Below are 13,284 nucleotides of genomic sequence, written 5' to 3' on the forward strand. Positions count from 1 at the left end.
ATTTCTCTTTTCATACACTATCGCTATCTTCCTCTCTTTGTCTCAGAGGAAAACAGACAGTGGGAACTGAGTTTCCCTACGGTCTCAACACCTGCCAAAGAGCTACCAGATGCAATATCTCTCTCTAGGAAGCTTGGATTGACCTTTTAAAGTGAATAGTTAATGATGTATTACCCTGTGCTTAGCTGCTAACAGTCAGTTATGGCAAACTAGCAGGCACAGAGAATAAAGTTTATTTGAGTAGGACTGATGGCTTGTTGTTGTTCGGTTGGTCGATGGTAACGACTCAGTTTTATTAGTCTGTGTCAAAAGGGCACAGCGAGCTCAAAAGCACTACAAAGAGACTATTTGTATCAAAGTTTATTGAAATGATAATCCTGAGTCATTGCTGTTGTTTCTGTATCAGCAACCTGATTTATCGTGCTTTGTTAAACCCAAGCTGAACCAGATTTAACTATTGCATCTTACATGTATCTCTTGGAGTCTGTAATTTTGTAGGTGTTTGTACAAGGCTGTTTGCCATGCCTCCGCAGTTGGCCTGTACATGTTCACACACAGTGCTGTGCAAGCAGGACACACAGAAGCTATTTACTCAGCAGCTGTAGCCTGGCTACAAGCTCCATTTGTCCTTCAGAATGTGGCTATCAGTTTCCTCAGGTGCAGAGAGCATCAGGATGTGTGATTATGTGCTTGCATAAAAATCTTTGCACATGTGCGTGTGTCCTTTGCGCATACTAATACGATTTAGGTGCATTTAAACAGGGAGAACACATAATGGGTTTTATTTTCGTGATTACAGCACACATGGAAAAACAATGCATGAGATCGTCACACTGTGTATTTTTGGTATCTTCATGTCCTTTGGTGCAGATGGTCACATGGCACGGATGAAAAAAGTGGTAGATGATGACTATAGATAGTGTCACCAGCCACAACACAGTCACATGTACAGAGCACTTTCTTCCCTTTGGCGTGGTTTATAAAATTGTTATGCCTGAATTGTGCAATCCAGACCAGCAATTAAAACATTTAAACATTAAAATGTTTACTTCGTGTTAATACCAAACGGAACTGAATGGTCATTGGTCACTGCATAATAAAATGATATCTGATTGTATTACAAGCAAACCCATGGTGTTTAAATGGTTGAAAGACAAGTGTCTCTGAAAAAAACATAATTTCAGCCATGGCTACAAATAGCTATGACAGGAGAATTAAAGCCGTGCGACAGAGAGCTTTAGATACAGTAAATTGTTTCACATGAGCTTCAGTGGTTTCACACTTTTAACGTTTTAGATATTGCGACATTAATATTTATCATAATTCCAGGTGAGGGGCAATTCATTGCCAGACAGCATCAAGCCAGAATACACCATAATAGACTTGTGTTTATATGTTTCTGTAAAGGTTCTTTGAGACAATGTCCATTGTTAAAAGTGCTATACAAATAAAATTGAATTGAACTTGTGCAATATAAAGATAGTATCGTCCTTACGCTCATTATTACGCTGCACCTAAATTCACCATCCACCTGAGTTTTTGCGCAGCTGATTAATATAATTTGAAATGGTTGAAATGACCATTTTCCTGTGTTTTCCTCGTTCTGGACAATTGCATTGCTTATCGCACTATTTTAAAATGAAAAATCTCAATCAGGGAAAATTCAAAATCGCATAAGCCTAATCCATAATCATAAACAGGTCGAACATAAAAATGTACAGGTTGAAACCAGAACGTATAACTAGGAACAAGGAAACACAGGAAAATGACTCAGAAACACACAATAACATCAATATAGACAGACAACCAAGACAGACACAGGGGGTATAAATAGACAAATGAATTAAACACAGAACACCTGGAAACAGTCGGGAAAAGCGCACCAATGACAGGACAGGAGTATGGAATTATATTTGTGCCAAAAGTATTGAACGTAACTTTTCAAGAAACGAACAAAAATATACAATGAGAAAGAAGAAAAACACTCTGAAACTGAAAACAGTGAACTCAGTGGCAAAAATATAACATGGTCTTTAAATAAACAGCATTCTTTGTTAACAGTTTTCTAAGCTTCGTTTTTGCTAATCGTGGTTTATGAATGCACCGCTGTTTCACCGTTTTCATTTATGCTTTCAAAATTTGTCTCACGTTGGCGGGGCTTTACAGCGATTTACTCTCATTGGCTAGTGAGATTTGGATCGACAGCTCGAGTGTCCAGCTGAGGAGGAGGAGGATGACGATGATGATGACGCTCCATGCTGCTAATGACAGCTCATCTTGAAAAAAAATAGTTGTATGAGACTACCCAAACCTCAAATATTCATTACGAACTAATATACTGACTAAGTACATAAGTAATTTCCACTACAAAGTACAAAACAGCTATACAGAGAACCGCATCCAGAACAAGCTCCAAAATTCAGCGCAGCTTCTCCAGAGCGTCTGCACGAGCTCTGATGACGATGCGGCTAGTTCTTGATCGGCCAGACTCCCCGACGGCAATGATGGCATTCCTTTCATGTTTATTCTGACACCTTCAATTCTGCTAAGGCTCACAAGTCTGTATTTTTATAACAGTCAAAACCCTTGTTTTGATGTTTATCAAAAATAAAACTGATAAAAAAAAAAAAATGATAGACCCCACTTTATTGGTTTTTAAATAATACAGGCTTATGTTGAACTTTCTTCTTGTACATTACAGGCCTGTATATCAACTTAACCTATTCAGTGAAGTGTTTCTGGTTGCTACATGTAAAATTCAGACGTCTGTTTATCTGAGAAATATTCACTTTGTCTGCGATAAAGAAAGCAAACACCGCGCGAGCGTCACTACTACAGTTTTCAACTCCTCCCCGACTCTCTCGCCGATCGGTTACATCCAGTCGAAGTCGAACACACCTAATACTGTAACAAAGGCATGTGACATAAACCCAAAACAAAAAATGAGAACTGCACTCGTAGCACTTTGAACCATGCCACATGCACTGCTACTTCTGACTATTATGTAAATAGACTGGTTATTATAATACAGTAACATTATTGTATATTACTTGCACTCCAAAAAAAAAAAAAACCCAGCAGACCATCCCAGTGCATCCATAATGTTAACCTACTAAAAACAGAAAATCACGTGACTAAAAGATGCGTCATACTAAAAGCTTTCCGTGTAAATTAGCCTTTAGTGCCTGTAAGAAATAATCGTATTTCTTACAGATATCATAATTAAGTCTGATGCATTTGGTTAGTATTTGACTAACGTTGCCTATTTTTATTGATGTTGAGTGATATAAATAGTAAATGTCCATGAAACCAGGTTTTAAAAATATTGGACAGGACTTCTAAGACTGCACTTTAAGACCACAAAATACTGTATTAATCCTGCATCAGTGCTAAGACAGGGTCTCGGGAGGTGCTAATGTACACACATTTCTGGACCAAAATGCTTCTCAGGTTCCCACAACATTGGCATATTTTGAATTTTTTACACCATTACACAAATGACTACTGATCATAGCAATATAGCGCAAACGCGATACAAAATAGCACCATGCTAGCATTACCTAGCATAATAGAGCCTACTGTTTTGTTCTCAAAATGTCTGCTGTTTGCTAAAGAAAAACTGAAATACAACATCTTTATGAAAGCTTCTGGGACATGGATTTTTCAACAGTGGTGCACAGAATATACGCACAGCCTTATTTAAGTCTGATCATCCTGCTTTTTATCATCTCTAACTCTTCTCCTTCTTTTCTCTCCCTCCAGATTTTCCGCCGTGCAGACAAAAATGGTAGGTCTGACTTACTCCTTTGTTAAAAGAAACTTTATTTTATAGAAGATGACTGGGGTTCTGTGACACTGCGTAATGACATTTCAGTGACTTTGCTTTTACAGTTTATTTCAGTGTCACGGTCTCACAGCAGTTCGCAACAGAAAGTTTACTGTTCTCCTCATTTTAGATGCAAAATAGTACGAGAAAGCCAAACCATAATGGAGTTTGGTCGCTTTTCATGTTCTCTCTTGTTCAGAGTGATCTGCATAAATGTATTTTGCAGAGACAGGCTGATTCACCACTCCAGAACATCTCAGGGAGTTTACATGTTTCTGCCTGCATTCAGTAGGTTGATTAATTAGCTAGCTAATATTTTAATAAAGAGAAAAGATCTGTGCTGAAATGTAATATTCAGGCTTTTTGGGAGCAAGAAACACCCTAAGGAGTACACAAGAAAATACACAAAAAGAGCTGATCTAGTTTGTACACTCATTTGAGAAGAATAATAAAAGGAAATCTATGCAATGCAATGGAAATGGATGTTTTGCTAATTTCATATAATGCATGTACAGCATTAAAAAAAAATCCATTCGAAGGCAGACACTTTTTTTTTTTCATTTGGAGACTTTTTTTCATTTTAAAGAAAAGAATAAGGAGAACGAACAAGAGAGTTGGAAGAAATTACATGCTGTCCAAACAAATCAGAAAGGAGAGGAGTCGCTGAGCTGAGCCGTCATCGCAGAAATGATAATCGCTGCTCCAAAAATGACAATTACCTCTCCACTTCAATCATCCCTCCTTCTGGGCAAACGATAGAGGAGGAAGAGAGAATGTGTGAGTCAGACAGAAAGATTTTAACTCATTGCCTTAACACCTTTCATTAGACATAGAAGAATAGCAAGTGGCGGATTGGTTACTGATTAGTGGTTCTCAAACCAGTCCTTGTGGAAGCCCAGATGCTCAACTTTCCTGCTGTATTACTGTGATGTGTGAGTGAATGGGTGCTGGTTGGAGAACTACTGGTCTAGAGAAAGTGGCTGAGACGTGTAACCAGGTCTATCACGATAACTACTTTTGTTGGACGATATATAATCCAGAAATAACTGCGATAAACGATATTATTGTCATTTTAAGACATTTTATGCCACTGATATAATTATATTATAATAGCATAATAATGCAAGTACACCTTTTCAAAGAGCTTAAACATTTACAGTATGTCATCATACTGTAATGTCATCATGGAGGAGTAGAAGAGGACTGCAGTGGCAACCTGTGAAGCTCTGGTGAACTCCATGCCCAAGAGGGTTAAGGCAGTGCTGGAAAATAATGGTGCTACACAAAATATTGACACTTTGGGCCCAATTTGGACATTTTCACTTAGGGGTGTACTCACTTTTGTTGCCAGCGGTTTAGACATTAATGGCTGTGTGTTGAGTTATTTTGAGGGGACAGTAAATTTACACTGTTATACAAGCTGTACACTCACTACTTTACATTGTAGCAAAGTGTCATTTCTTCAGTGTTGTCACATGAAAAGATATAATCAAATATTTATGGAAATGTGAGGGGTGTACTCACTTTTGTGAGATACTGTAATTCTTCAGAATAGTCAGACATTGGAATTGTTATGTCAAAAAAAGAGTTTTTGTTTTCTGACGAAAATATCCTTTAAAAAATAATTTAGTCTACATTTGATCATGTCATATTTATTCATTTTAGTGAATTTTACTCAGACTAAAATGGCATCGAATATTAGTAAGCATCATTTTAGTTGATGAGAAAATGCAAAAATGAAACGAAATAGTCACACATTTTATATATTAATTGAAACATGTATTAACAATGTGTCCGCATGTGAAAACTGCGCTGAAATTTAGCGCATTGTTATGGAAAGAGTGTATTCACAGCGTGACTTAGCATTCTATTAATGTTCACGTTCACTCGTGCATTTGCGTCATTTTGTGCAGGAGCAAGTTGTAATATTAGGTTCATTTTGTGTAAATGTCTGATTAAACTCATATGCGTATTAGATGTGTCTGGGCGAGTTAACCCGCTAGTAAATCGCTTCAGTTTACCGCTGTTCATTCACTGTTCAGCTTCAGCTCACACAGGTTGAGCGGGTCAATCCCTGACATTATTGACTACGACTATATTATTTGAAACACTAGAACTAATCTTTCTAGATTTTTCTTTTTCAAAAAATTATTTTTCAAAAAACATGGTTAGTGCATTGTTAATATCTTGCGTGTCATTTTTTTCAACAGTGTTTTTTTTTCAACAGTAAGTCAGTGTGAGTGCCTGCTACACTTGCATTTTTATCTTCAATTTGATGAATATTTGAAGTTTGAGTTTTAATTTGACAGCAGATCAAATGGCTTAAATGCTTAAATGGCATTCATTCCTATGTGAACAAACACACGTGAACACAATGGGCATTGTCGAGGTCAGCAAAAATGGTCGAGGTCATGTCCAAATATCGTACAATAATTCCATAACGTAATTATCATGACAGGCCTACGTGTAGAGCACGGTTGAGATGTACAACATTTAGTGAAAAAGAGAGTGAAATTCGGCTTGTATTCGAGTCTTGAAAATAAGTCTCGACTTATTTACAATTTGAACCCTTTTAAACCTAAGAGTTTTAACCCTTGATTTGATTGCTGCAGGCTGGGATAAAATGGGTTGAGTATATTTAAGGCATGGATGAAACTGGTTACTGGGTAAAAGGCCCTTAAAGCACGTGACTCTAGCTAGTGTATACTTTCTCTTCTAGCTTTACATAATATCTAAACTCAATTTAAGGATGTTTTCGCACTTGCACAGAGATTTGATTCCAGATCAGTTCAATTCAGTGTTATTTCTAGAGCGCATTTAAAGCAGCCAAAGGGTTGTAATCAAACAACCAAAGTGTTGTACAGCTGAGAGGAATTGAGATTTAAGAAGGCGTATCAACATTACAGGACAAGACAGGGTAATAAACAACAAAAACACACTAAAAGATAATAAAATATACAAAGTACAGTGGCAAGTGTCACGCTTCGTGACGTGACGGAGATATGACGGATGCAAGTGCAGTATGAACGGTTTTATTTAGGAGAGACACAGGCAGGAAAATCCAAATCGTAATCCATAAACGTAATCCAAAACATGCAAAGGTCAGACGATCGGCAAACAGGCATAAACTGGACAAGGCAGGGATCAAAGTCGCGGTCACGGGATACAGGGTCGATATACCAAACATGAAACATAAACGACAGCGAGGGACTGGTAGCGGAGAAACCAGCGTGGACTAAATCTAATGTTTAACCTCACTAACTTTAACAAGGAACCTAACATGGACATAAACTAGGACTATGAATAACTACGGTAACGAATCGAGTCTAAACTAAACTTCTCTTTGCTATTCTATCTAATATTCCGCACTGTGTGCTGGGAGGCGCGCGGTATATATACAAACCTACTCGGCGTCATAATAGCTGACGGCTGAGAGCAATTCAGACACACGTGAAACAACAGGCAATGACAGAACGGGATGGAGACATAACAGAAACATAAACAAATGCATGTGTAGAAATGTCACGATTGTCCACAAGGGAAAAGCAGGTGCTCGCGCACCTGCTCGTGCACGCGTGCTCACATGCTCCACAGCGCGCTGCTTAAAGGGGAACTCATGACAGAACACACACCCCCCCCCCCCAAGGGCACTCCTCCCGGAGTGCCATGAAACATCCATCTCCATTGGCGGCCCCGGCCCCCTGGGCAGAATATCCCAAGCAGAGCCTGGAGACCGCATGGCGTTCTTGGCGAAACAAAAAAGCAGGGCGACGTACACGGCAGAGCAGGAAAACAGGGTGACATCCTCATTGGAGCATGAAAGCGGAGCGACGTCCCCGGCTGAACAGGTAGGCAGAGCAACAACCACAGCCGGGCAGACAGGCTGAGCAAAGTCCTCGGCGGAGCATGAAGGCAGAGCGACGTCCTCGGCAGAGCAGGAAAGCAGAGAGATGTCCTCGGTGGAGCAGGAAAGCAGAACGACGTCCTCGGCTGAACAGGGAAACAGAGCGACGACCACAGCCGGGCAGACAGGCTGAGCGAAGTCCTCGGCGGAGCATGAAGGCAGAGCGACGACCACAGCTGGGCAGGCAGTCTGAGCGACGTCCTCGGCGGAGCATGAAGGCAGAGCGATGACCACAGCCGGGCAGACAGGCTCAGCGAAGTCCTCGGCGGAGCATGAAGGCAGAGCGACGACCTCGGCGGAGCAGGGAAGCAGAGCGACATTCACAGCAGGGCAGGCAGGCTGAGCGAAGTCCTCGGCGGAGCATGAAGGCAGAGCGACGTCCTCGGCGGAGCAGGAAAGCAGAGCGATGTCCTCGGCTGAACAGGGAAACAGAGCGATGACCTCAGCTGAGCATGAAGGCTGAGGCTCTGAGGTCACCAAGTGAACCTTGGCCATGGGCGGATCTTGGGTGGCCGTGTCGGTAGACTCGGGCGTGAGCAGAACTTGGCTGTGCGTGTCAGCAGACTCGGGCGTGAGCAGAACTTGGCTGTGTGTGTCAGCACACTCGGGCGTGAGCAGAACTTGGCTGTGCGTGTCAGCAGCCTCGGGCGTGAGCAGAACTTGGCTGTGCGTGTCAGCAGCCTCGGGCGTGAGCAGAACTTGGCTGTGCGTGTCAGCAGGCTCGGACGTGAGCAGAACTTGGTTGTCCCCGTCAGCTGACTTGGGCGTGAACATAACTTGGTTGGTTAGGTCATCAGACGTAGACATGAGCAGAGCTTGGTTGTTTGTTTCAGCAAACTCAGGCGTGAGCAGAACTTGGTTGAACGGTTCTTCTGACTCTGGCGTGAGCATAACTTGGTGGGTCAGGTCATCAGATGTGGACATGAGCAGAGCTTGGTTGTTTGTTTCAGCAAACTCAGGCGTGAGCAGAACTTGGTCGAACGGTTCTTCTGACTCTGGCGTGAGCATAACTTGGTGGGTCAGGTCATTAGACGGGAACATGAGCAGAGCTTGGTTGTTTGTTTCAACAGACACTTGGTTGTGCATGTCAGCAGACATGGACGTGAGCAGAGCTTGGTTGTCCGTGTCAACAGACTCGGGCATGAGCAGAACTTGGCTGTCAGTGTTGGCAGACTTGGGCGTGAGCAGAACTTGGTCGGCCGTGTCGGCTGACTCGGACGTGAGCAGGGCTTGGTCGGCCGTGTCGGCTGACTCGGACGGGAGCAGGGCTTGGTCGGTTGTGTCGGCTGACTCGGACTGGAGCAGGGCTTGGCTGTGCGTGTTAGTAGACTCGGGCTTGAGCCGAACATGGTCGGCCGTGTCGGTAGACTCAGGCTTGAGCAGAACTTGGTCGGCCATATCAGTAGACTTGGGCTTGAGCAGAACTTGGTTGGCCGTATCAGTAAACTTGGGTGTGAGCAGAACTTGGTCAGCCGTGTCAGTAGACTTGGGCTTGAGCAGGGCTTGGTTGTCCAGGTTAACAGACACTTGGGACAGTAACTGGGCTTTGCAGTGGAGCTGTGGAGCTGAGACCCCCTCCTGAACTTCAGGCTGGAGCTCTGGGGCTGGGGCCTCCCTGTTGACTTCTGGCTGGAGCTCGGCAGGTGAGCCCACCTCGTGGGTCTCAGGTTCGAGCTCTGAGGTCGCCAGGTTAACCTCCGGCTGGGGCTCTGATGCTGGGGCCTCCCTGTTGACCTCTAGCTGGAGCACGGCAGGTGAGCCCACCGTGTGGGTCTCAGGTTCGAGCTCTGAGGTCGCCAGGTTCACCTCCGGCTGGGGCTCGGGTGCTGAGACCTCCGACGGGAGCTCCGAGGTCACCCTGTTGACCCCGGTCTGGATCTCTGCACGGGCTCTCCGGTGGAGTTTCTTATGCTCCCGCCAGCTGCTCTTGAAGCATTCATGAGAGCAGTAAAATGCTTCCTGGAGACCCGGTTTTTTGCAGGTAGGGCATTGTAGCTTGGCCTCCCTCCTGCAGCCCTCAGACATGCATGTCGGTGCCACCTCCACCACGTTCGCTGGAACCTGAAGCAGATCGGTGGAGGCTGACCTGTCAATCCCCTCATAGTAGAGGTTAAATGGCAGGTCAGGCTGGGGCTGTCCATTGACTCTCCACCCCAGTAAATCCAGGCCATGAAGCTGCCCTGGCTGCGTGAACTCCTCCATAAAAAGTTCTGCAAATTGAGTGACATCCTGGAGGGCAGAGGACCCAGTGCTCACCAGCTGCTCCGCCCAGTCACGGGCCGTACCGCAAAACCTGGACACCAAGAATCCGATCCACTGTCTCTTAGTAGGCTTGGGAAACGCCAGGCTGCAGAAATATTCCTGGCAGCTGAAGAGGAACTCCAGCGGGTAGCTCCCCAATCCTGCTGTCTCTGGCGGCAGTTCAATGGTGTACCGTTGAGGGAACTGCACGGACAAGAAACGCGGCCAGTAATCCGAACGTCTCCCGATAAGGTATTGTCCTGTTACTCCCATTGTAGTGTGATGTCTCTCTCGTCCTCGTGCTGCATCCATGGTACGGCGGAATATTCTGTCACGCTTCGTGACGTAACGGAGATATGACGGATGCAAGTGCAGTATGAACGGTTTTATTTAGGAGAGACACAGGCAGGAAAATCCAAATCGTAATCCGTAAACGTAATCCAAAACATGCAAAGGTCAGACGATCGGCAAACAGGCATAAACTGAACAAGGCAGGGATCAAAGTCGCGGTCACAGGATACAGGGTCGATATACCAAACATGAAACATAAACAACAGCGAGGGACTGGTAGCGGAGAAACCAGCGTGGACTAAATCTAATGTTTAACCTAACTAACTTTAACAAGGAACCTAACATGGACATAAACATAAACTAGGACTATGATTAACTACGGCAACGAATCGAGTCTAAACTAAACTTCTCTATGCTATTCTATCTAATATTCCGTGCTGGTTGCTGGGAGGCGCGCGGTATATATACAAACCTACTCAGCGTCGTAATAGCTGACGCTGAGGGCAATTCAGACACACGTGAAACAATAGCCAATGACAGAACGGGGAGGAGACATAACAGATACATAAACAAATGCACGTGTAGAAATGTCACGATTGTCCACAAGGGAAAAGCAGGTGCTCGCGCACCTGCTCGTGCACGCGCGCTCACATGCTCCACAGCGTGCTGCTTAAAGGGGAACTCATGACAGCAAGAAAAAGTATGTGAACCTTTTGGTTCATGATTTCATGGTATTCTGCATAAATTTGTCATAAAATGTGATCTGATCTTCATCTAAGTCAAAGGTATTGACAAATATAATGTGTCTAAAATAATAACACAAAAACAATTCTGATCCCTCATGTTTTTATTGAGAACAGCCAAAAAAACCTCATAGTGCTTGTGGAAAAAGTATGTGAACCCTTGAGTTAATGACCTGAAAAAAGCTAATTGGAGTCAGGTTTTAGCACACCTGGAGTCTCGTTAAGAAAATGAGTTTGGAGGTGTGAACTACAGCTACTTTGACTGATAAAAACCCCTCAAACTTTTGGAGTTTGCTCTGCACAAGAAGCACACGCTTATGTGAGCCACGCCTCGCCAAAAAGAGCTTTCAGAAGATCTACGATCAAGAATTGCTAATTTACATAAAGCTGGCAAGGGTCACAAAGTGATTTCAAAGACTTTAGAAATTCACCAGTCTACAGTTAGGCAAACATTCTACAAATGGAGACACTTTGGGACTGTTGCTACTCTAGCAAGAAGTGGGCGCTCAGTCAAAATGAAACCAAGAGCACAACGAAGACTCATCAATGAGGTAAAGAAACAACCCCGAATGACAGCCGAAGATTTCTTCAGGATAATGTGAGAATGATAATGTGAGAACGTCTGTACGTCAGCTGAACCTGTGTAGAAGTTGGGTGATGCAACAGGACAACGACCCAAAACACCGGCGCAAGTCCACAACAGAATGGTTTCAGAAAAACAAAATCCGCTTTTTGGAGTGGCCAAGTCAGAGCCCAGACCTCAACCCAGTAGAGATGCTATGGAATGACTTGAAGAGAGCCATACACACGAGACGTCCAAAGAATATGACCGAGCTAAAGCAGTTCTGCCAGGAAGAATGGGCTAAAATTCCTCCTGAACGATGTGCAGGTCTGATCCACAGCTACAGGAAGCGCCTGGTTGAGGTTATTGCTGCCAAGGGGGGTCAACCAGTTATTAATTCTAAGGGTTCACTTACTTTTTCCACTGCCATTTTGAATGTTGAATGAGTGTGTTCAATCAAGACATGAGGGATCAGAATTTATTTTGTGTTATTATTTTAGGCACATTATATTTGTCAATACCCTTGACTTAGATGAAGATCAGATCACATTTTATGACAAATTTATGCAGAAAACCATGAAATTCCAAAAGGTTCACATACTTTTTCTTGCCACTGTATAAATCCCATTAATAAAATGACTAAATGGACAAATGAGATAAAATATCAAGGGTTAGATACAGTCCTATACCAAGGAGCAAAGATGGATCTTAAGGCAAGGTGTAAACAGATCTTACTCTAAAAGGTGGCGTGTTCCACTAGTCTAGGGATAGCTATTGCAAATACAAGCAGCTCATATGTATAATAAATTTGCATGCTTCTTGCCATTTTGTTATTGGGAAAGTGATTTTTCCTCTTAGTGCTATTAAAAAGTCTTTGAAAGGTTTTGAATTTAATTTGCCCAAACCTGCAGATACCCTGTGGAAAGATGGAATATATAAAATATTGGTACAAAGTGACAGGCTGGTTATAGAAGTTACCCACATGGGTTTAACTGTTAAAGTGAGTCCCGCTCTCTTGTGTGAAGATGTTCTGTCACTCTTTTTCGATTGCCATCAGTTATTTTACTGAGGTGCTCTATGTAAAAAGAAGGTTAGCTTCAGCTTCAGCACTATGCACTGTAGGCAAGCCTCAGCTGGTCTATCAAGTAATAAACATCAAACATTGATGGCTTCCTGGACATGTTGTCCTCTTCTTCTGTTCAGAGAGTTTTGAGAGAGAGAGAGAGAGAGAGAGAGAGAGAGAGAGAATGAGAGACTAAGTTGTACTAAGTTGTTTTGCAGCAGTTTTTTTTTATTGTTTGTTTTTATTTCATGGATATCAAACAACTGCAAACAAAACATGTTTATCAAAAAAACCCCAAAACTTAAATATAAGTGTGCAACAATTATTGCCACCCTTTTAGTCACCTCCCTTTGCCAAGATAACAACTCTGAGTCTTCTCCTATAATGCCTGATGAGGTTGGAAAATACACGGCAAGAGATCTGAGAACATTCCTTGGTCTTACCCGTTGTTATTAGTTAGAGTTATATTTATATAGCGCTTTTCTAGACACTCAAAGCACTTTACATAGTATGGGAGGGGGATTTCCTCAACCATCACTAGTGTGTATCATCCATCTGGATGATGTGACCACAGCCCTCGTGTGCCAGAATGCCCAACACACACCAGCTAGAAGTGGGGAGGAGAAGAGAGTGATGTAGCCAATTCAGAGATGG

The 13,284-nt window shown here is 43.0% G+C and overlaps 1 protein-coding gene across 1 annotated transcript in view; it reads left to right on the plus strand.

Moving 5' to 3' along the window:
• The window catches only part of necab3 (N-terminal EF-hand calcium binding protein 3), a 57,269-nt gene that overhangs the window by 8,253 nt on the left and 35,732 nt on the right, over nt 1-13,284 (plus strand). The window contains exon 2 of the mRNA XM_053636326.1: nt 3,763-3,787. Within this exon, the coding sequence (XP_053492301.1) occupies nt 3,763-3,787 (25 nt within the window). The remainder of the gene's footprint in view (nt 1-3,762; nt 3,788-13,284) is intronic.

This window comes from Ictalurus furcatus, chromosome 11 (assembly GCF_023375685.1).
Source record: "Ictalurus furcatus strain D&B chromosome 11, Billie_1.0, whole genome shotgun sequence".
Lineage (NCBI taxonomy): Eukaryota > Metazoa > Chordata > Actinopteri > Siluriformes > Ictaluridae > Ictalurus > Ictalurus furcatus.